This window comes from Leucopleurus acutus, assembly GCF_964270905.1.
Source record: "Leucopleurus acutus genome assembly, chromosome: 6".
Taxonomy (NCBI): Eukaryota; Metazoa; Chordata; class Mammalia; order Artiodactyla; family Delphinidae; genus Leucopleurus; species Leucopleurus acutus.
Genome location: NC_139149.1, coordinates 84361480 through 84385138, shown reverse-complemented (window position 1 = coordinate 84385138; position 23659 = coordinate 84361480). Strand labels below are relative to the sequence as shown.

The 23659-nt window shown below is 38.2% G+C and overlaps 2 protein-coding genes across 2 annotated transcripts in view; one reads left to right on the top strand and one right to left on the bottom strand.

Annotated features, from left to right (window-relative positions):
- The window catches only part of ORC2 (origin recognition complex subunit 2), a 54029-nt gene extending 38062 nt beyond the window's left edge, over positions 1-15967 (top strand). The window contains exons 12-18 of the mRNA XM_082841375.1: positions 1810-1942; positions 2964-3060; positions 4978-5124; positions 5731-5902; positions 8230-8291; positions 9342-9460; positions 11590-15967. Coding sequence (XP_082697501.1) covers positions 1810-1942; positions 2964-3060; positions 4978-5124; positions 5731-5902; positions 8230-8291; positions 9342-9460; positions 11590-11676 — 817 coding nt within the window. The 3' untranslated portion in view covers positions 11677-15967. The remainder of the gene's footprint in view (positions 1-1809; positions 1943-2963; positions 3061-4977; positions 5125-5730; positions 5903-8229; positions 8292-9341; positions 9461-11589) is intronic.
- A 552-nt stretch (positions 15968-16519) lies between these two features.
- Positions 16520-23659, bottom strand: part of NIF3L1 (NGG1 interacting factor 3 like 1) — a 14819-nt gene continuing 7679 nt past the window's right edge. Inside the window, exons 5-7 of the mRNA XM_082841125.1 lie at positions 23382-23520; positions 21675-21758; positions 16520-17858 (exon numbers count right to left, since the gene is read on the bottom strand). Of these exons, the coding sequence (XP_082697251.1) occupies positions 17674-17858; positions 21675-21758; positions 23382-23520 (408 nt within the window). The 3' untranslated portion in view covers positions 16520-17673. The remainder of the gene's footprint in view (positions 17859-21674; positions 21759-23381; positions 23521-23659) is intronic.

The window sequence follows — 23659 nt, the reverse complement described above, 5'->3', positions numbered from 1 at the left end:
ATTTTTTTAACTTTACCATTTTTCAAATACCTCAGGTTAAATTTAAATTTCCATTAAAACACCTAGAAGAATGATAAAGATTAAAACGTAGTAATGTTTTTCTATAATTACTTTTATATTCGTATTTGAAAGGACCTTAATATAAAGAAGTGCTTGAAGTGTATGCTAAAATGTGAATGGTGCAGTAAGAACATAAAAGTTGCCACAATTTTCCCCAATTGATCCTGGTTTTCTTTGCCAATAATAAATCAAAGGAGTATGCTAGTAAGAAAATGATTATCTTCCCTGTTAGGACCTTACCTTCTCTCAATAACTATTTATGGACCTGTTCATTTTGAATTTATAAGGCAGATCTTCACTCTGATCCCATACCCCAGTCCACCAATTCTTCTTTCTTCCCATATGTCAACTTTGATAACTTGATTTGCTTCGCTTCCCAGCCTAGACCTCATAGTCAGCTACTTTAGTAGAATTTCTAGCTCTCTGAACTCCCTTGCTTCTTTTTTCTGCTGCTTCTATTTTGCTAATCTCTGCCTTTGGGGGTTATCTCTTTTCTTTTCTATTTCCAGGCTATCCTGCATTGCTACAGAGCATCACGTAAATACTGTTTCTGATTGACCTCCGTTAAAAAATCATGGAGTTGAACTTTAGCCTGAGCCCTAGTGCTTGGTGTTCTGGGTTGTCTCATTTACCCTCTTGGCTTCAGTTGCTTTTTGTATGTGAATAACTGCCGTAACTATATCTCTAGCCCAGCCACATCTCACTCCTCAGCAGCAAATGTGAATGTATATTGGAAGTGTCCATGTGGAAGTCCTGTAAATAATTCAATATACATAAAATTTAACTTATCTTAAATCCCTCAATCCCACCTGCCCCAGCTACCTCGCATAGTGGATGCACCCCATTCATGCAGTCTATGCCAAAAAACTGAGCTATTCTTAATAGTCCCTTTCACTTAACCTTCCATGTCTAATCACTCTCCAAATCCAACCAATTTGACCTGTAAAGCTCTTGACACATTTGTCTCCATGACACCTAATTGAAGTCCAGAGTCTTTGGTGGTTTTACCCTCCTTCCTATCCATTCCCCCACTCAGTCAATGTAATCTTCTAAAAAGATCATGTTACTTTCCTATTAAAACCTTTCACTTAACACCTGACTCTTTACTTTTAAATGCTTATGTTCCTTGGAATAAAATCCAATTAATGTCTTAGTTGATTTAACAACACTTTTGTGACCTGGCCCCTGATTACTTTTCCAGTTTAATCTATCAGTTAAAACTCTGCTTCAGCCTATAAGACTTTTTAGTGTCTTGTACCTAGTGCCATGTTCTCCCTTGCCTCTTATTACTTGAAAGGTAGTAGGAGTTTGAGAGAGAGTTGGAACTGCAAGCTTGGTGTACAGATAATAAAATTGTGCTTTTGCTTTATATAAGTTGGGAGTCAATAGTTATTTAGCCATGCCATTTCTTCTGTATTCTTTATAAGCTTAAATTAAGGAAACTGGTTGATTATAAAATTGGCAATAAGACGTACTGAACTTGGGCTTCCCTGGTGGTGCAGTGGTTGAGAGTCTGCCTGCTAATGCAGGGGACGCGGGTTCGTGCCCCAGTCCGGGAGGATCCCCCATGCCGTGGAGCGGCTGGGACCGTGAGCCATGCATGGCCTATGAGTCTGCGCGTCCGGAGCCTGTGCTTCGCAACGGGAGAGGCCACAACAGTGAGAGGCCCGCGTACCACAAAAAAAAAAAAAAAAAAAAAAAAAAGAGAAGTACTGAACTTTAATTTCATGAGTGCTGTTTTTCTTACAGCCTGGGGTTCAACATTGTGCTTTATGGTTTGGGTTCTAAGAGAGATTTACTGGAAAGATTTCGAACCACCATGCTGCAAGATTGCATTCATGTTGTCATCAATGGCTTCTTTCCTGGAATCAGTGTGAAATCAGTAAGTTTTAAAAGTGTTAAAAGGAACAACATCATATCCCCTGCCAATCCATATCCCCATGTTAATGAGGATGCTATTTCATATTCTGGAGCATTCAGTTTTTGTTTTTATTGCAATAGTTTTCACACTAGTAGGATTGCACAGTGCTTAAGATCATGTGTTTGGACTCAGAGGGTTCTAGCTTTGAATCCCCATCCTTGAATTTCCTATTTGGTAACTGATAATGTATTAAATCTTAGGGAAATGTTAGCTTTGTTTACTACATTGAATACCAACAGTACTTCTCTCAAGAATAGGATTATGGGGGACTTCAATTTTATTATGCTTTTATGTCACTTTAGTGCTCTAAAAATAATAAAAATATAAGAATGGTTTATAGTTCTTTGATCATTTTTACTCCAGATGCTCATATCTCTTCATAATTTGAAAGTTAATTTAAACCTTTTGAGTTCTGGATATTAACCAATGTAATATTCCTTTTTAAAAGTGTCTTTAATGTTTGGGTCCTCTTTCATTTGATAAATCTGTAGTTTTCTAATATTTTTCATATTGTTAGTTTTTGGTTTTGTTTTGTTTTTACTACCTGCTTATGTTATATTTACACCTTTGCTATTCTTCCCTGTTTCCTTTTAGCGATAACTTATGCAAAGAAATGAATTAGATGTACTTAAGTACCAGTAGAATTTTTGAAGTGATTTTTCAGACTTAGTGGGAAATCCAAATTTATTTTTAATTTATTAAAAAGATTGGGGTTTCCCTGGTGGCGCAGTGGTTGGGAGTCCGCCTGCCGATGCAGGGGACACGGGTTCGTGCCCCGGTCCGCGAAGGTCCCACATGCGGAGCGGCTTGAGCCATGGCCGCTGAGCCTGCGCATCCGGAGCCTGTGCTCCGCAACGGGAGAGGCCACAACAGTGAGAGGCCCACGTACCAAAAAAAAAAAAGGATTGGTTTGCTAGTTGTATTTATCCTACATGACAGAATAAGTTATAACTGATGTACCTCTTGCACTTTTATGACATAGATCCTGAATTCTATAACAGAAGAAGTCCTTAATCATATGGGTACTTTCCGCAGTGTGCTGGATCAGCTAGACTGGATAATAAACAAATTTAAAGAAGGTAACGTGAAGGAGATGCTCTGTAGTTTTAGGGTGAAGCTAAGTGTACTTATTTGTGTACTAGTATACATAAAATTGAGGATTGTTTTAATAATGACACTTCTCTCAATGCTGATTTAGATTTTGATTTCTTTAAAATCTTTTTCTGTGAACTTTTTCTGTGAACTTTAACTTACCTAACAGGAAAGAATTACTCCTGCTACCTTGAATTTATATAGCCAAAGCCTCTTTTTTTTCCCCCAAAAACCTTTTATTTCAGGATAATTTTCAAGTTTTGTTTGGCCAGTGTAAAGTGTTTCCAGTTAATTGGTAACTCTATGTCCGATAGTTTTATATTGTTTAATATGTTTATAAAGCATTCTTATCTTTATCCTGAGTAAGTATCAATGCATTTGAATAATTTCGTATACTAAAATCTGAGAAATGGAGGAAAAAACATTTGTTGTTCTTTTGGTGTGAATGTTTTTGTTATATGAGCATTTCAGAAAATTAAAAATAAAGTTATTTAGGGTCTAACAATTGTCATTTAGTCATTGCTTAACAATTAAATGGAGTAATTGGTTATGCTTAATGATTTAATGGATGATTTTGATATTGTTTGTACGCTTACTAAAATAGGTGCCTGAATCATTTTTTATATATATTTATATGTAGTTACTCTATTATATATAATCTGTATTATAATAAATATTTATATATTATATAATCTGTATTATCTAAATATAATTTATATTAAATAATTTATAATTGTATAAATCATATAAATGTTTTACATAGTTATAATATAGATGTTATATAATTATGAATTATATAAATTATAATTGTATATTACATATGTAATATAATTATATGTTTGTTTACATATAATTTAAATACTGACTATGGTGACTTCTAGAATTTAAGGAACCTTGGACTTCCAAAAATGTGTCATCTCAGAATCTTTGTCACTATATTGTCTCTCTTGTCCCTCTATCCCCAGTGGAAGAGAAATGTACTTATTCTCTTTAAAAGGCTCATCTTTTGTCATAAATGCCAATGTCCCATTTCTTACCAGCTCCTGAGGGACTTAGCAATGGCTTTTAAACATGTATAGAACTTCTTCCATCTTAAGAAAAATATTTACCTGATTCTACTGCCCTTTTACTCTATTTTATTTCCCTATTTCAATATGATTTGAGAGTTTTTGAAGACATGTCCTGCCTTCTACTGTTTGTTTCCTTCTTAATTTCTTGCCTCTGTGCTACCTGAATTGTATGCTTGAAGATCACCTGTAATTTTTTTCATGCTAAAAACACTGACCTTGCCTCACCCTTTGTTTATCTTGATCTCTCCAGTATTTGATGGTGTTGACATCTCCATCATCCAAATTCTTCCTTCACTGACTTTTATGATATTTTACTTCTCTGACCTTCCTCATGCCTTGGGCAATATCCTAAGCCTCTCCCCTTCTTTTGTCTCTTGGCTTTTGTGATAACCAGGGTTTTCTATATTCTCTCTTAATGCTTAATGAGAACTCTTTTTTTTGGAGGAGGGGACGACTCCCTCCTTTATCCCACCTTGCAATTCAACATGCACAGATTCACCTCCAATCCGATATGTATCTTGCCTTATTTCCTATGCCGTATTAAAACTGGTTTCTTCATGGTCTGATTCAAGTGTTAACCATTCTGGTTAAGTCTCTAACTGCTCCAGTGTCTACTGATTTCCAATGAATTTCTTTTTTTTTTTAAAGACTATAATAATGTCTTGCCTGTTTTATGAGTGACTGACATAGCTTCTCAAATAAATTGCATACACCTAAGCAATAGTTCTTTTGTCCTGTGCTACTTTGATATATTCTTTAATACAGTCCTTGCATGTGGTAGGGGGCTTCACAAGTACTCACTGAAAATAATAATTGCATTCTCTTTCCTTTTAGAATCTTCTTTAGAACTCTTTCTTCTTATCCACAATTTGGATAGCCAAATGTTGAGAGGAGACAAAAGCCAGCAGATTATTGGACAGTTGTCATCTTTACGTAATATATACCTTATAGCATCTATTGATCACCTCAATGCTCCTCTCAGTAAGTTAAATATTACTATTTTTCCTTCTTGAGATATCAGTCTTTGAAAATTAATTTTCTTAATGTTGTCACAGCATTTTTATTGTTTTAAAGTATGGTTTTCCTTTGTTGCGTGTTTAAAGACATAGTTGCCAAAAATATAGCTGTCCTTAATCTGATTTAGAACATAATTCTTGGAAATAAAAATTTAGATAGTAAAGGGTGTGTTTTACAGCTAAAGTTTCATGAAGGAGAGGAGACCCAACTATTATTTTGGTTTCTTTCTACTCTTCTTTGTGGAATTGCAACATTTATTTTATGCATTTAATTCAGACTTTGTGATAATCCTATAAAATAAAATGTTAAATTATTAAAATTTTTAAAAGAATGCCTTGGTAGTGCTAATATATTTTAACTTGTATTTAATATACAAATAAAGATTCAGATGTTGATTGACAGTGAAATTAGATTGTGAGGTACTGATTTGGATGGGGAAATAGCAAAAATGAAAATTTTCAGGATTCACTTTTTATTTAATGCTTTCTGTTCTTTCCTAGAGCGGAATCTAGTAACAAGACAATATGAAAATACTTAGTAATTCTTGTTTTCTTTGATCATGTACTCTAGTGTGGGATCATGCAAAGCAGAGTCTTTATAACTGGCTCTGGTATGAAACTACTACATATAGTCATTATACTGAAGAAACCTCCTATGAGAATTCTCTTCTGGTTAAACAATCTGGATCACTACCACTTAGTTCCCTAACTCATGTTTTACGAAGCCTTACCCCTAACGCAAGGTAAGATGAAAACTGTAGTTTCTTTTTCAAAAAACTCTATATATTTTAAGATATGCCATACTAGGTTTTAATGGCTGTACTAAAGTCCTTACTTAGTTTGCAGGATTGAGAGAAATAGTAGTAATAATAGTTGCCAGTACTGGGTTATGCATTAGGCAGACTACTCAGTAGTAATAATAAATAATAATAATAAATATAATAATAAAGCAAGAGTACCAGCACTTTTGTTTTTAATAGATTTTTATGTTTCTGAGTAAGAGCATCTCAATGTTCATCATAGAGGAAAAAGCAGAATTTTGATGGATTTTACTTAAATTTGATAGTTATTTTTAATTACATATTGAACATTATGATTCAAACACAGGGCCCTTTACATGAAATAGCTCATTTGATCCTCACAGCTCCTCTAAGGTAGATAGTAAAGGGCACAGAGATTTTGATCCAAATCTGCATGGTTCCAAAGCTCATCCTCTTAAATCTTGAACATCTTTGTATAGTGTCTCCAGTGAAGCCCTTCAGCAGCCTAACCAAGAGGCATATCTGAATTAATAAAAGCAATTAATAAAGGTTAAGGAAAGTTGTATACAGCATAAGCCAGGAAAAAATAAATTGCATAATTAACCTGTTGTAAAAAGGCGTTGAGTAGCCTCACAGGAGGCCACAGAGAAACATAAGAGGCAAGTCCTGAGCATTCCTTTCCCAGCCAACCCCCTGCCAGTAACTTATACCACAGTGCAGTGTTAAAACTAGGAGACTGACATTGGCATAATCCAGAGAGCTTATTCAGATTTCACCATTGATATGTGCACCCATTTGTGCATGTGTGTGTGTTTAGGTCTGTGCAGTTTTATCACACGTGTAGCCTTGTGTAACTACCACAATCAAGATATGCAACTTTATCATCACAAGACTCCCTTGTGATGTTAACCCTCAAATGCTAATTTCAGTGAATTTTGTTACTGTATAAAGCTGTTTTTGTACACTTGAAGGTTATCATTGCAGTAATAGTGAAATATGTATTAAATGAATATCTAATCAAAATTTTTGATGGAATTGGGAATAGAAAAAGTGTTCATTTAATTTTACTATTATGCTTATTCCTAATGGACTATTGCAAGTTATTACATATAAACTTGGGAATCCATGCAATGTAAATGCTCTAATGCAATTATTTTTTAGTTGGGCATACCTAAATGTCTGTGTGCTAGTCTCCAAAGCTTTTTTGGTTCATTCCGTACACTCCAATATAATTTAGTCTTTACTTGGTATGAATGTGATTGATCAAAAAATCTTCACCAAAATTCAGCAGTGTAGTCAGTGGTAGTACTTAGTTATAAAGTGGTCATTCAGATGATCCAAAATATGCTTATAGAAATTATCTTCTAGACTGTCATAAAAATGAAAATGCAAAAGGTTTAAAATTTTTGCCAAATCCAGGGACTTCTGGGGAACTTGGTTTGTGTAACACTGCTTCCAACCCAATAATTCTACTTGGTACACACTCTTACAGAAACAATCCAAAGTATGAAAGAGTATTTATTTATAATTGTATTTAATTTAATAAATTAATATTTTTTATTAATTAAAATTGGAAGTAATGTGAACATCCAAAACCAGTAGGGGAATGGTCAGTTTGTGGTACGATAGATGAGCAGACATTAAGAACTTCAGGAAGAATTTTTAAAGACATGGGACAATCAATAAGTGAAAAAGAGAGGTATAAAATGGTGTGTACCATATGTAAATGCATGAATTTATGTTTTCACACTGCCTTGTTCCACAAAGACTTGAGAAAGCAGCATATGCACGTATGATCTCCACATCAAATATTAGTGGCTGTTATTTTAAGGTTATGGGGTTAATATTTTCCTCTTTAGTTTTTATTATATATTACAAGTTTTCTATAGTGGACCAACCTGTAGTCTAAAAAAACACAAGTTGACCCTGAACAACGTGGGGGTCAATCCATGCCTAACTTACAGTCAGCCCTCCATATCCGCAGTCCCTCCGCATCCGCAGGTTCAACTCACTGGGGGCTCTGTGGTACTGTAGTGTTTACTGTTGAAAAATATCCACGCATAAGTAGACCCACGCAGTTCAAACCCGTGCTGTTCAAGGGTCAGCTGTACTCCTAGATTTTCTTTAAAAGGAAATAAAAAAGCTTCTCCTTTTTAAGTAGACCAGGATACGATGTTCCTTGAGAAAGGAACAGAAGGTAATACAGACAGGCCAGGTGTTTCACACTCTTTGTGTATTTTACTATTAGCTGTTATCTTTGAATGTTAACATTGTGGATTTGAATTTCTGTTTGTTTTTTTTTTCCCTAGGGGGATTTTCAGGCTACTAATAAAGTATCAGCTGGATAACCAGGATAACCCTTATTACATTGGTATCCACTATATATTTTTTAATTTATTTATTTTATTTTTGGCTGCATTGGGTCTTCGTTGCTGCGCGCAGGTTTTCTCTGGTTGCGGCGAGCGGGGGCTACTCTTCTATGTGGTGTGCAGGCTTCTCATTGCGGTGCCTTCTCTTGTTGGGAGCACGGGCTCTAGGCGCACGGGCTTCAGTAGTTATGGCACGTGGGCTCGGTAGTTGTGGCTCGTGGGCTCTAGAGTGCAAGCTCAGTAGTTGTGGCACACGGGCTTAGTTGCTCCATGGCACGTGGGATCTTCCCGGACCAGGGCTCGAACCCACGTCCCCTGCATTGGCAGGCGGATTCTTAACCACTGCACCACCAGGGAAGCCCCATGGTATCCAATATTTATGATGTTAAATTGTGTGACTTTTTGTTTCATCCCATAAATTATTTTTTCTAGAATCTAATAATAGCACTGCAGTTTTTCACAGCAGTGAATAAATGGTTTGCTCTCTGATATCGTGTCTGCCATATCGAAAATTTTCAAGCAGCCCTACAGATAACACTGCTGAACAGGCTGTTTGCCAGTACAAATTGAAAGACAAATCCAGCTTAATTTTAAAATTTCCTGTGCCACCTATGGATGTGTGTCTTTCAACTACATATATTTCATATGCTGGGCATCTTAGATTTTCTTCCCCTTGAGTGAAATAATGTGTTAAATTTAAACACACATTTTAATAATCATTCAGCTCTCATTTGACTTACTAGTTCCCTCTTTAAAAAAAAGTCACCTTTATTCACGCTGTTTAAAACTGTCCATGGGATTATGTCATACTTGGCCACAGTTGACTGCTTTCAACCAATCAGTTCTCTTTTAAGAATGTAAGCCACAGTACATAACACCTAAGTATTCCCTAGCTTTGCTTCTTCCAGAGATACTTACTTCAACACTTACTGGCTGCTTTGACATACTTCGGTAATAGCACTTTTTTTCTGTGTTCTTCAGCATGGGTATCCATATATGGGGTCATGTCTTAAATACTGACTTACGTTCACATTATCTTTTGAACTCTCCAGGACTTTCTTTTCAAGACTTTTACCAGCAGTGTCGGGAGGCATTCCTCGTCAATAGTGATCTGACACTTCGGGCCCAATTAACTGAATTTAGGGACCACAAGCTTATAAGAACAAAGAAGGTGAGACTTTGCTGCTGTAGCATTGTGTGCCACGATTAGTGTATCTCATTTACTTAAGGACAAGTATGCCTGATTATGAAACTGAGGTTGCCTGATGGGTCACAAGGATCCATTTAGGCAGTGTGCCATTTGAGTCGTGTAGACAGAGGGAAGGTAGAAGTACTGCTTCAGAGTAGAGCAGGAGACTTACGACTTCTGGTCCAGAGTCACAGGCCATTAGAAAGGAGTCAAATAATCCTATTTCCTTCTCCCTCTCTTCCTTCTACCCTACCATTAATCCAGTCTATATTTATTGAGCACTAACTTTATATGAGATATTTCATTAAGCATTAGGATACAGAAGTTAGCAAAAACCTAATTTCTTTTCTCATAAAGCTTAAAGTCTAATGGAGGAGATGGACATTTGCTAAATAATCACACACACGTAAAGTTTAAACCGTGGTGAGTCCTGTGATCAGAAGGGACATGGTTCTGAAAGAGCATATTACAGTAGGTGGATTTGACCTAGTTATGGGTATCAGAAGAGACCACTGAGCTGAGACCTAGGAAGACTAGGAGATAACTAGTCAGACAGGGAAGGGAAGAGAATTCTAGGCAGGAACAGCATGTAAAGAGGCCCCAGAACAAAAGGCAGCCAGCGTGACACAAATTAGGCTGAAAAGGGCTAGACTGTGCATGACTTTTAGGCCAAGGAAAGGGTTTTAATCTTTATTCTGAAATAATGGGGAGTCATTTAAAAAATTGTTCTGACAATGGTATGGAGAGTGGAATGGGGCAGGGTAAGATGGGGATTGCCAGAAGTCAAGGCACAGAGACCAGCTAGAAAGGTGTTAGTCGCCTGATGGTAATCTGGACTAAGGTAAAGAGAGAAGAGTGGTTGGATTCAAAATTGACAAGAATTGATGATAGATTGGATATGGGAGCCAAGGGAAAGGAAGGTGTCAAGAGTGATTCCTGGTTTCTGGCTTGCACATCCAGAGAGGTGGTGGGATCATTGGATGAGAAGCTGGAAGAGCAACATTTTGGGGGAGACATAGCATGAGTTCATGGTCTTATATGTTTGGACTTAACTCTGTTTGAGGTTCTTCTGAGATTTCTGAGTAGAGATGTCAGCTAGGCATTTGGATTCCTGGGACAAGATACCAGAGAAAAGATCTGGGCTAGAGATACAAGGTTATGATTCCTACATATTTAAGTTATAACTGAAACCAGGCATTGGTGAGACTATCTAGAGGGAGGACATATAGTGAGATTAGAGGGCCAAGAACTAAGCCTAGCAGTATGACACTTAACGGCCAAGTAGAAGATAAGCCTGCAGAGGTGAAACAGCCACAGAGCCAAGAAGAAAACGAAGTTGTCACAGAAGCCAAGAGAAGCGTGTTTTAAGAAAGAATGGTCAGGGACTTCCCTGGTGGTCCAGTGGTTTAGACTCCACGCTTCCAACACAGTGGGCACGAGTTTGATCCCTGGTGAAGGAACTAAGATCCCACATCCCACGTGCTGCGTGGTGCAGCCAAAAAAATAAATAAAGGTCAGCAGTCTCAGGAGCTGCCAAGAGGCCAAAAAGACAGAGACTGAAGATACATAATGAATTTAGGAAACTGGAATTCCTTGGTGGGCTAAGCAAAAGCTCTTCTGGTGACATGATAATGGTGGCAGTAGGTAGGCTGGCCTGGGTTGAGTGAAAAGCAAGGAAATGGAGACCACCATTTATAGACAACTCTTCTGGAAAGGTACCAGGGTTATAGGACGGATGGAGAAGAACGAGGAATCTAGTGAGGGTTATTTTAAAATGGGAGATACCCGAACCTATAGCCAATGGGAAGGATCCAGTTGAATAGGGACTAAAAGAACAGAGAAATCAGTGGTATAAGATTTTAGAAAGAGCAGGAGGGTGGAAAATAAAATACCCACCTTCTCATCCTTTAGTCTTTTCTACTATAAAGTGGCTTAACTATAAATTCAGTGTATTTAATAGATATATATGCCTGTGTGCCCTCTGGCCTTAATTTTTATACCTTTATATAAAATATTAATGAAATCAAATCAGTTTTTTGTTTAACCTACAACAGGATTCAAATATCTCTCTTACGAATGACTAACATCCAGGGTATTCTTACATCTTTTAGGGAACTGATGGAGTGGAATATTTATTAATTCCTGTTGACAATGGAACATTGACTGATTTCTTAGAGAAGGAAGAAGAGGAATTTTGAAGCTCTCCTGTACTCTTGAATCTTCTGTGGAAGAGTTGTACCCCAGCTGCCACTCCTCTAGTCTAAAATGTTGTGTTTACATCCAATATTAGACTCTTTTTCCAATGTACAAGATTTAAAATTGGGAGGGGGAATGTCATCAATTAGAACCTTGATTATTAGCCTGGCTGGTGTACCATCCTAGTACTATGCAGTGGTCCTCAAGTTGGAGAAAATGTGCCTTTCATTCATTACCTCTCTGGAGACTTCTTGCTGGAAGGAACAGTGTGCTCAGGGACTATTTGGAGCTGGATGTTTTGAACTCTTTTATACCAGAGATGATATTCCTAATTTTTCGAGGGCCTTTTAACACTCCTGGAGCTATCTGCACATGTGCTTGTTCCAGAGTGTGGAAGTACAAAGACGTTGCAGCATCACGTAAATCGGCTTTATTTGCTATTCCACGTGTCAGAATTGAAGAGTATAATAGAGAAGGCGGATCATCTCTTACTGTTTCTGAAATGGCTTAACAAAAGGTGTAAGACTGGGGGAAAGTAGGTAATTCAGCTTTCTCCTTTTGTATTTAGGCTACATGCTGATAGAGGAAGAAGGAGCATGATGCCATTCAGTTGGGAGAGTAGGAAAAGCATAAAAGAGTATATAGGGTGTATGCCCATCCCAGAAAGCACGTGAACAGTAACAGATCGTGCTGCTCAGGACACTTAATGTCTGTGCCGTCACCTTCAGGATACAAGTTAGAAGCCAGGCTAGAGAAACACAAACCTGAATTTCATTTTAGTTATTTTTTCAAGGCAACAGAAAATAAAAATTTAACTATTCTTGTATATCAACATGTTTTTCTTTTCTTGAATAACATGCAGATGAGCAGCATATTAATGGCTGGCCTTAAATGAATTTGATTTCTCTATCAAGTAGGCCTAAAATTCACTGTAAGACATTTCAGTTTTTTTCCTTAAAATGACAATTTCAAACCTCCTAAATACTCAAGCCTTTTTTTCTCTTAGGAAAGACAAGAAGGTTAATCTCGGCCACTGGAGTCAGCTCATAGTCTTCACATACTCCCTGAACTATTTCATACTTGGAAATGAAATTCTTCATTAAAATATCACTGTAATATACCGCATCAGCATTTCTCACCCATTTCTCACCTTGTAAACCCCTTTTATGAAAATATTTCCCAAAATGATCAGAATTCTTAAAACCATTTCTTTGTGTCATATAATGAAGTAATTTTATTTTAAATCCATGCATTAAGGGGTTTAGTCTTAAGCATAATTACTAATCAAAATTTTAAATTTATACATGAATAGGATTCTAAAATTGTTTAATTGTACCAAAGGATATGCAATGAAAAGTGATTTTCCTTACCATCCCGATCCAGTCCCTTAGGCAGCCATTGACAGCGGTTTAAGCATTCTTCCCAAGGTATTCTATGCACATCTAAGGGTATTTGTCTGTACTTCTCATTTTAAAAACACAAATGGTGGCATATGATGCTTGCTGGTTTGCACCTTGTTTTTGTTTTTTGCTTAATATATTTAGTTTATTATAACTTACTTACAGTATAAAAAAGCATATGAGGGGCTTCCCTGGTGGCGCAGTGGTTGGGAGTCCGCCTGCTGATGCAGGGGACGCGGGTTCGTGCCCCGGTCCGGGAAGATCCCACGTGCCGCGGGGCGGCTGGGCCCGTGAGCCATGGCCGCTGAGCCTGCGCGTCCGGAGCCTGTGCTCCACAACGGGAGAGGCTACAACAGTGAGAGGCCCGCATACCGCAAAAAAAAAAAAAAAAAAAAAAAAAGTATATGAAATCTTTAATGACCTAATGTGCAAACTTTGCATTTGCCCTTAAATATCTACTGGTTTATTTTTATAATTTTTGTGTCTATACTGTTTGCAAGCAGTATGTGTGAATAGTCTTTACTATTAATAAAGAAACCAATTTGGATATAACCATTTTTTTTCATTTATAGTACTGGGTTTTTTTTACTAAAGATATCTTGAAGTGCTTCAAAAGTTTTATGAGTGCATCTCACAGTTCTGACAGTGATCTTGACAGAATTATATGTTCTTTGTTACCTTGTTTCAACGTCAGTGTTGCTTCAGCTCTATCAGTTTGATTGCTAAGGCTCCAAACTTCTGCTGTTACTCGCTTCTCGCAAGACTGAACAGACCTGAAACCTTGAAAGATTTTTCTGGCTTCTCTTAATAAAATGGCTAAAATAGGCCAAAAAAGGCACAGGGGATGCAGGACAGACAGTTACACTCTACAAACTTGGCATAATACTGAATTCCTTAGGCAGGGAGTTCTAAACCGGTTCTTGTGATACTCCAGAAACTTAACTTTCTTAGCATCATGTTTGCCATTTTAATATGTGAACATGTCATTCATACAAAAGATCAGTAAGTTCGAGGGGTGGTGCATAGGTTTTACTTAAAAAAAAAAAATTACTAACAAAACTTTAGAAATCTACAGTTGACCCTTGAACAACACAGGTTCGAATTGTGTGGGTCCACTTAAATGCAGGTTTTTTCCAATAGTAAATACTACAGTACTACACAACCCAGGGTTGGTTCAACCCACGGATATATAAAGAGAAACAGCATACACAGGGAGAGCCAACTATAAGTTATACTTGGATTCTTTTACTGTGCAGGTCAGCACTCCTAAACCCCACATTGTTTAAGGGTCAACTGTATTTTTCCCCCCAACCAATTCAAACCTGGAGCCAGTACCAAGTTCACAATGTATTTTCCTACATTCTAGGAGGTGAGGTGACTCTTCCAGCTTAGTCCTGAGTGGCTCTCAGATATAACAGTGAGTCATGAGAGTCTGCCTCATCACAGACTGTGTCTCCTAAAAGCCAAGGGATAAACTGTCATGTAAATGACTTTCTTAGGCTTTTTGTAATTATTTGATCTCTCTCCCTTGGGAGAGTCTCCCATACTTTAATTTTTCAAATTGCTGTTAAGCCATGTTAATTCATGTTTGCTGAGAACTTACTAAGTAGAAGGCTCTGTGCTAGGCAGTTGAGAGAATATGAAAATGTGATGTGAAATATCTAGTTGAGGTTTTAACAGCATTAAAAATTACAGTATCCTTAATGTGTTGAATAAAGTAAATTTGAAATAACACACACTATGGAAAATATAACTTTAAGCATGAGTATAACAAAGCTCATTACCAAATTTTCATTATTTTGGCATATATCACTTGGGCCTCAAGTCTTAAGTATTTAGGTCCCCTAAATACCTTTAGCATCTTTACTTTTGCTACCCAAAGTGTGGTCCTCAAAATGGCAGCATCAGCATCTCCTGGGAACTTAAGAAATGCTTGGGCCCTTACTTAGGCATCTGAATCAATCTGCATTTTAACTAAATCTCCAGATGTTCTGGTACACATTAAAAAGTATGGAAAGCAATGATGTATACAACTAAGCGATCAACATGTTAAAGTTAACAGTTCAGAAAATTTGACAGCTGAAAGTAAATAATCTTGAGTGGTACTTTTTTAAAAACTGCACAGGAAGAAAAAATAAATAAACAAAAATAAATCCTGCATAGGATGTGTTTGGGGGTATTTTTAATTATTTAGAAATGCTAGCATGCCAGTAAAGAAACTGGATTTAACATAAAATTACTTCACTGAGATCTTCACTGCCGTCATCAGTCAGTTACAGATGAAATCACATCACACCTTGAGTGTGCTATAAAGAAAAAAGGGAGGGTTTGAGAGCTACTGGCCTCAGTTTATTTCTTTGTCATCACCTCTGACCATACCTTCCCTGCGTTGTGCTTTCCACCATGACAGTAATTACTTGGGTCTACATGAATTAATTACTTGGGTTTTTCAATGTGCTGTGCTGTTTCTCTACTTAGTGCACTTGTTCAAGCTGTCCCTCTTGACTGAATTCTACCCCCTTTCCCCAGAAGACCTTCCCTATAAACCCTATGCATATCTTTATCATAGTTACTTAAGAGTTTATTGTAACCGTCATCCAAATTTCTGTCCTATCCTCCCCACATCTCTATGGGCCCAGCACACAGAAAGTGAACAGTGAATGAATGAATGAAGCAAATACCATTAAGACAGTCTCTCAAAGCTGCTATCATCTCATTCTCTCTACTTTGACAAAGCTGACCATCTCATTGAAGCTTTCTACTTCCTGGCTTCTGACACTTAGCTGTTCTCCCACCTTTCTTGGTGGCTCCTCCAACTCTAACTGGGGGGCATTTCATAAGGCTCACTCCTACTGGTTATTTCTGTAGTGAATCAGTGTTACAGATGAACCACCAAGAATAATTTATAAGTTAGGATCCCAAAGCCTCCAGGAGAAAAAAGATTGGTAGGAAGAGGATCCTACAAAGGAAATATAAAATTCTATGCTTCTCATCTTAGACAAATAGTATTTTAAAAGATTTGCTTTTGCCATTACCATAGTAACATGATCAGTGGAGAAATTGGAAATACAAAATTGGAGAAATTGGAAATATAAAAGCATTAAAAAGAAAAAATGGGGACTTCCCTGGTGGTGCAGTGGTTAAGAATCCGCCTGCCAATGAAGGGGACATGGGTTTGATCCCTGGTCCAGGAAGATCCCACATGCCACAGAGCAACTAAGCTCGTGCGCCACAACTACTGAAGCCTGCGTGCCTAGAGCCCGTGCTCCTCAACTAAAGAGGCCACCGAAGTGAGAAGACCACACACCGCTACGAAGAGCAGCCCCCGCTCGCCGCAACTAGAGAAAGCCCACGCGCAGTAATGAAGACCCAACGCAGCCAAAATATATATATATATTAAAAAAAAAAAACCTCTCATCATACCCCCCAGAGAAAATCACAGTTAAAATGGATTTTTTTTTCCCTTCAGGATTTCTTCCATACCTCTTATATCAGTTCTGTCATCAATGTATTTGATTAAGATACACTGTAGTTAAGCGCACAGGCTCTGGAGCCAGACTGCCTGAGTTTGTGTCCTAACTAACTCCATCACTTCCTAGCTACGTGGCCTTGGGCAAACTACTTAACCTCTGTTTCAGTTTCCTCATCTGTAAAATGGGAGTAACAATACTTATATGCTTGTTTATAAAGGACTGAAAGTGTTTATAAAGCACCTAGAAGAGTGCCTGGCACAAAATTAATACTGTATAAGTACTCACTAACATCATTTTGAAAGTTAACCATCTTTATATTGAATACATTACTAATAAAATTACAGGTGAGTTACCTAAAAAGCAATAAAGCAATAATTACATGAATAATGATCATGTATATTTAAAACAAAAAGCAAAACTCATCCTGAGGGACTTCCCTGGCCGTCCAGTGGTTAAGACTCCATGCTTCCACTGCAGGGGGCACTGGTTTGATCCCTGGTCGGGGAACTAAGATCCTGCATGTGGCACAGCATGGCCAAAAAACCCCCCAAAAACCCAAAAACTCATCCTGATAAATCTCATCCTGATTCTGAAATTTAGGTGGGAGGTTAGTGATCTAGGAACAGAAACATACAGATAGACCTTATCACCCTCCAGAGGCTACTACCTATATACAGGTGTTCTAATCCCAAGTTTTAAAGTTTATATGTATATATATATATTTTTTGGAAAAGTATATTTTTAAAATAACTAAGGACAGAGAGATATAGAATGACACATCCCATCTATACTTAAGCTAAGGAGATGATTACTTGAGCTACTGATATTTCCCAAGAATGTTAAGTAAACAGGTTTACTCCATCTTTCCTAGAGGTTATAATGAATACATATTATACAATACATTCTTTAATTTGTTCTTTATAATAATTGTTCTTTAATGGTAATTATATTATTGTTTTTACCTTCTGAGCTACAGAACATCTGGTGAAGCAGATCAAGAAACCAGAAATGATAATGTACCTTCTAAGACATTCTTTCAGAAGGATACCCCACTGATTCATGTGATGCATTTGAGTTGGGAGCCGTTCGATTTGCAGATTGTGTCATCTGGTTGTTCCTGCATGCATTATACCACACGAAGAGGGTCCCTGTCTATTTCTGACACGATAATATTAATCTTATTCTCCAAGTAAGCATCCAGCATATCTCGAAGATCAGAAAGAAAGCCTCGTTCAGTGTTGCTATGTTCACAGAGGATCACATTTATTCCTTGGGAAGCAGCATCTAGAACATCATGATGGGACATCTCACCTGCCAACAAAAGAACGAACAAATATTTAAATATTAGACACAGAGTCTGAGGAATGCTGAACCATAACAGCAGAAATACCAACTTTGCATTCTGTATGAAGCAAATGTAATACACCAGAACTTTACATATAAATCTAGAAAGTTATATGCATGTTTCTTACATGTCCTCCAATTTAAAAAGAGATACGGAATTCCAAATTCTTTCTCCTTGGCAGATCCAAGGCAAGTAACCAAATTCACACATCCAACAGTATCTAATACTGCCATAACTAGACCTGTAGAAACACCCATTCAAAATGTTTCCACAATAAAATAAATGACCATTGCTAAGTAAAATGGGGCTTTCAAAAAGTTTCTTTCTTATGTAACTATTAAATAACAAACACCTCAAGAAAATCCCAGGCTTACAGTGATGTGAAGCCCACACATTGCAACGAAGAGTAGCCCCCACTCGACGCAACTAGAGAAAGCCCGTGCGCAGCAACAAAGACCCAACGCAGCAATAATAAAATATAAAATGAATAAATAAATCTTTAAAAAAAAGAAAATCCTAGGCTTACTTCCCAGAGACTCCTTTACACTTTGTGAGTACCAAAATTTTCAGCATCAACCGTAGTCTAATTCATAAGGATGAAATGAACTTAAGGTTATTTCTAAATTAAAAGCAAGGTGATTTTCCTTTGACTTAGGCAAAACGCCTAGATATTTTCCTTTGACTTAGGCAAAACACCTAGAAGTTACTGGTGGAAGAGGATCTCATCTTTTGTGAAAAGATTTTGGGAAAACTCAAATGTTTTGAATTTTAAAAAACACCATGTATGAATCTGATGACTTCCAACTTAAAAGCAAAAATATATTATGCACAATTTGGCTTGTTCATAAAAAGCATAATTTTGAAATATACTTAAAAGACATAAACGCATTAAAAAAATGGTTCTTAGAAAAAAAAGCCCCCCTGCCCAAATCTTCAATTCCCCACACTCCCCCCTACCCAAATATGCATCATTTCATTATAAGGAATAGTTTTTATTCAGGTACCTTTTAAAACATCTTAATCTAAGTAACAGTAGAGAAAAAGTAAAAGGAGAAAAAGACACTAGGGTGGCTCAGTTAGAAGTCATGCTTTAGGAAAGACAATCTGGCTGCCTGGACTATTATAAATGCACTGGCTGGAGAAGGCATGGAAGTGGGAAAATCCATAAAGACCCTGCAGTAACAACAGAAGACAAAGGAAAGAAAGGCTGGCTCAGGATGGCAGCTATGGGAAAGAAAAAGCAAATCAAAGACAATTTATATTTGCAAGGAGCAATCTCGCCATCTGCTGGTCTTTCTAGGATATTACCCTTTATGACCTAACACATCAAGCTCAAATGAAGGGTGATGAAATTGGTCTATTGGCTAGGGCTTCCCATCCCTGAAGTTATATTCAAAGTGATGCCTCACAGACCGTAGACATCTTAGGTTAGCCAGATAAGAAGATATTTTCTGTTTCCCCAACTAACAAGATAGGAAGGACATTTTAACATTTTGGAACTGTGTGAATTTATCTTATGTACATATTGCTTTATAATAAAAAAAACTAAAAAAAGTCATTATTTATGAAGAAACAGACACTCCAAACTGAGAGATATACAACAAAGCAAATGGCCTACACTCTTCAAAAATGTCAATGCTCTGAAGACAAAGTTTAGAACTATTCCAGAGGTAGTGTGTGATCATGGATTGGATATCAACCTGAAATCATCACAACATGGTCATATAAGAGAACATCCTTGTTCTTTGGAGATACAATGCTGAGGTATTTAGGGGTAAAATGTCACCATATCTGCAATTTATTACAAAACGGTTTGGGAGGAAACATGTAAATATATAAATATAGGTATGCATACACAAATATATACACATATATTGTATGATATGTTAGAGAGAGAGAGAGAAAATGTACAAATGTGGCAAAATAGAACCATTAGTAATCTAGGTGAAGGGTATACAGGAGTTCATTGTACTATTCTTGCAACTTTTCTATAGGTCTGAAATTCCTTCAAAGTAAAATGTTAAAATTTTAAAATAGAAACACCATGTTGTAAGATATCAAATTGCCTATACACAAAGTTTATTTCAATCTGGTATAAATTTGAGGGCTTATAAAAATCTTACCTCTTTTGAAGGATAGAAAAGAAAACAGGTAATGGTCACATACATTTTTAGTTGGTTCAAAAAATACATATGCTTGCTCAGATGCTGCACCTCTATACTTAGGGATGTGACAATGTTTCAAGTGCAGCAGCCTCTGTAAGGGGGTGTGCTAGACAATAAGGCATGGGTGTGGGTGGCAGGAGAAGCCTTAGTAATGGAGGGCCCCAGGGGTAGCCAAAGGAACAGCCAGGGGCTTAAGACCCTTGAGTCTAGTCCTAGAAGTGGGAAAAGTAATCTTTAACCCCCAGTCTTCTAACCCTCATGAGGCGCAGAGGTGGAAATACCGCTGGTAGCAGCAGTGTACAAAGTGCCTCCAACTCCTTGGAGGAATGATGGGCCAAGTTACCAGTTAGGTATTACCCACAGGGACAGAGTATAAAGCCTGGGAGCCAAACAATTAATGTCCAATAAAAAATGCATACTGTAGGTTAAGAACACAGTGACAGGAATCGGGAGAGGAAGTCATGACCACCAGGGGCAGGAGCTGGACACTGTCAAGAAAAAGCTTCTCAGGGGAGATGTCTCTGAGCTTTTACCCCTAGAAGTTTAAGAAAGGGGCAGGGCTTCCCTGGTGGCGCAGTGGTTGAGAGTCCGTCTGCCGATGCAGGGGACGCGGGTTCGTGCCCCGGTCCGGGAAGATCCCACATGCCGCGGAGCGGCTGGGCCCGTGAGCCATGGCCGCTGAGCCTGCGTGTCCGGAGGGGCAAAGAGAAGACATCTTAGCCAGGGAAAACAGCATGAGCAAAGGCTGCATGAAAGAGGATGAAACATTTAGGCTTCACCAGGACAGCTGAAGGAGATCACTGAAGGGTTTTTAGCCTGGATAATGTTATCCACCATCATATTTGTACTTTTGAAAGTTAGTTTTGTGGGAGTGTGTGGAAGATTAAGATTAGAAGCTTGATGAAGTACTTCAGGTAGAGGATGCCTGGATGGAGATACAGAGAAAAGTTCTAGAAAGATTTTGGAGTTATAACTGATAGAAACTGATGATTGTCTTTAGGGCTGAGTAAGAGGAACCATTTTCTACCTAAGACGACAAGGTAGAAAGTGTCCCATTAACTTACATATGAAATCTGAGAGAAATCATGTTTAGGAAGAAGTTAGGTTAAATAAGTGCTGAACATCAGTTTTTTAGATAATCTAATTGTTAAATGATTTTTTTCCCCTCCACAAAGAATATGGTATGTTCCTAATTTTGGCATAGTCCCTATTTATTTCAGGTTCAAGTAACAGATCCATCTATATGTCAGATGCTGTCCTAAAGCCTGCTATTATTAGATCCATCTATATGTCAGATGATGTCCTAAAATATGTTTTTGTTTTTGTTTTTTTTTGCGGTACGCGGGCCTCTCACTGTTGTGGCCTCTCCAGTTGCAAAGCACAGGCTCCGGACGCACAGGCCCAGCGGCCATGGCTCACAGGCCCAGCCGCTCTGCGGCATGTGGGATCTTCCCGGACCGGGGCACGAACCCATGTCCCCTGCATCGGCAGGTGTACTCTCAACCACTGCGCCACCAGGGAAGCCCTATGCTATTTTTTAACTTGAAAAAAAATAAACCAAGGTAGGGAAGGGATGCACAAGAAAAGGGTAGAAAAAAGATCCAAAGGCTGTCCTACCTGTGAGGTAGAGGTCGGCCTCTGTTCCCTGAAGGACGCTGCTCCCAGAACCAGCACACACGGCCACGACTTTGACTGCGGACTCTTCCAGATAAAGGAAACAAGAGGCCACTACTTTATAATTCCCCTTCATTTTAATATTATAATTTGTACAGAGAATCCTAAATGTAATGCAGATTTCACCCCTAGTCTCATCACCAGTACGTGAATTTTGCTTACCAAGTTTTAAAAAATAATAAAAAACATCTTCACATAGGCAAACAGACTATTCCTTGGCATTGCAGAGCTAACCCAAGGCAGCATTATTATTCCTTCAGATGTATGTTGCTGCAGAAGCCCACATAAGGCACCCCTGAATAGTATCAACCACTATTAGCACTAGGCTTTGGGCTTCACTGCAATGCTGCTCAGTAAAGCAACCTCACCCGGGTCTCCAGGTAACAGTGAGAGGTAAGCAGGTAACTCTCTGTTCCCAGGTAAGGAAGCTAAGGAACTAAAAGGGCTAGTTAGAGGATGCTATGAATGGATTTGACACACATTTTTTTTAATATCGTATTGATCCTGAAAGAGCATCGTCTGAAGAGTGAAATACAGAATCTTTCAAGCCAAAAGTCAATAAGTGTTTAGCACTTAGGTTTCTAGAATGGACACTTCATTAGTGGTATTTCAAAAGAGTGGCACTGGAGCTGGTCAGAAGTCCAATCCCATCTCTGCGACCAACGCTTTTTGGAAACAAACACTCATGAGTTGTTTGATCTAGCTGTGGACTTTGGATAAGTTTCTCTCCAAACCTCAATTTTTTTCACCTGTACAATGGGAATAATAACACCTCCCAGACAGCTAACGATGGCCAGCATTTACTGCACTTAATGTGTGCCAGTCACATGAATTATACCACCACCTCGATGAGTTAGGTTTTATTATTTCTGCAGTTTTTACAGACGAGGCTACCAGGACACAGGGGGTTAAATAGCCTGTCCAAGTCATGCAGCAGACAGGACAAACGTGAACCCAAGGCGTTCAGATTCCACACTCAAGGCGCTCTACTCGCCGCCTTCACAGTGGGAACTCACACACTCAGGACACTAGGTACGGTGCTAGGCTCACTGCAGGGGTCCAACAAATGTTCTGTCCATTCCTTTTGTTACCCAAAATACTGGGGAAAGCCAAGAGAAAAGGCAGTGGCTACAAAACTCAGAAACTGCACTGGATCACATCACTTAGCACTACCTCACTATAAAATATTGCCAGTATTGTAAAATGTAAGATTTGCATTGTAACTGGAGCAATCACAATTTCCAGCTTTCTTCCTGGATATTGGTAGGATTGCACTTCATGCTCTCCCTGGGTTGAGTAATTCTTGACAATAAATTGAACAGAATATGTATTTCCAGACTAGAATGTTTAACTGATGGTTTGAGACCCTCCCTCTGCAACAGTAACCAGTCTACAATGAGGAAACTTCCCCCACCGATTTGAGATGAATGTGGAGTGTGCCTGAGAAATAAATCGTGTTTAGGCCAATGAGATGTATATCACAGTATAACCTCAACCACCCTGATCGATAAAGTAAAGCAGTCATCTCCTGTGAGCTGCTAACACATTTCTTAACACGTTTCTATCATCTATACTGACACAGCCAAGAGTTTCAATTTTTGCCCAACAGTATCAGTAAGTATACTGGACAAATAAAGGAGACATATTTACCTAAGGTCTTCCCTACTCCAAGAGCAAGGCGAACATGAGACAGTTTTAGGTGCCTTTTGATTTGCTCAATCATGGTTGCCAAGGAGACAGACTCATCCAGGGTGCATAACCGTCCCATCCCAGTATGTAGAAGCAGAGGCTGAAGAGAAACAAATTAGAAAAACTGTACATCATCAGTCCTAGAAAACAAATCCATAGAACAGACAGCAAATGCCGAGATCAATAAAACAAGCATATTGGGTTTCCCTGGTGGCGCAGTGGGTGAGAGTCCGCCTGCC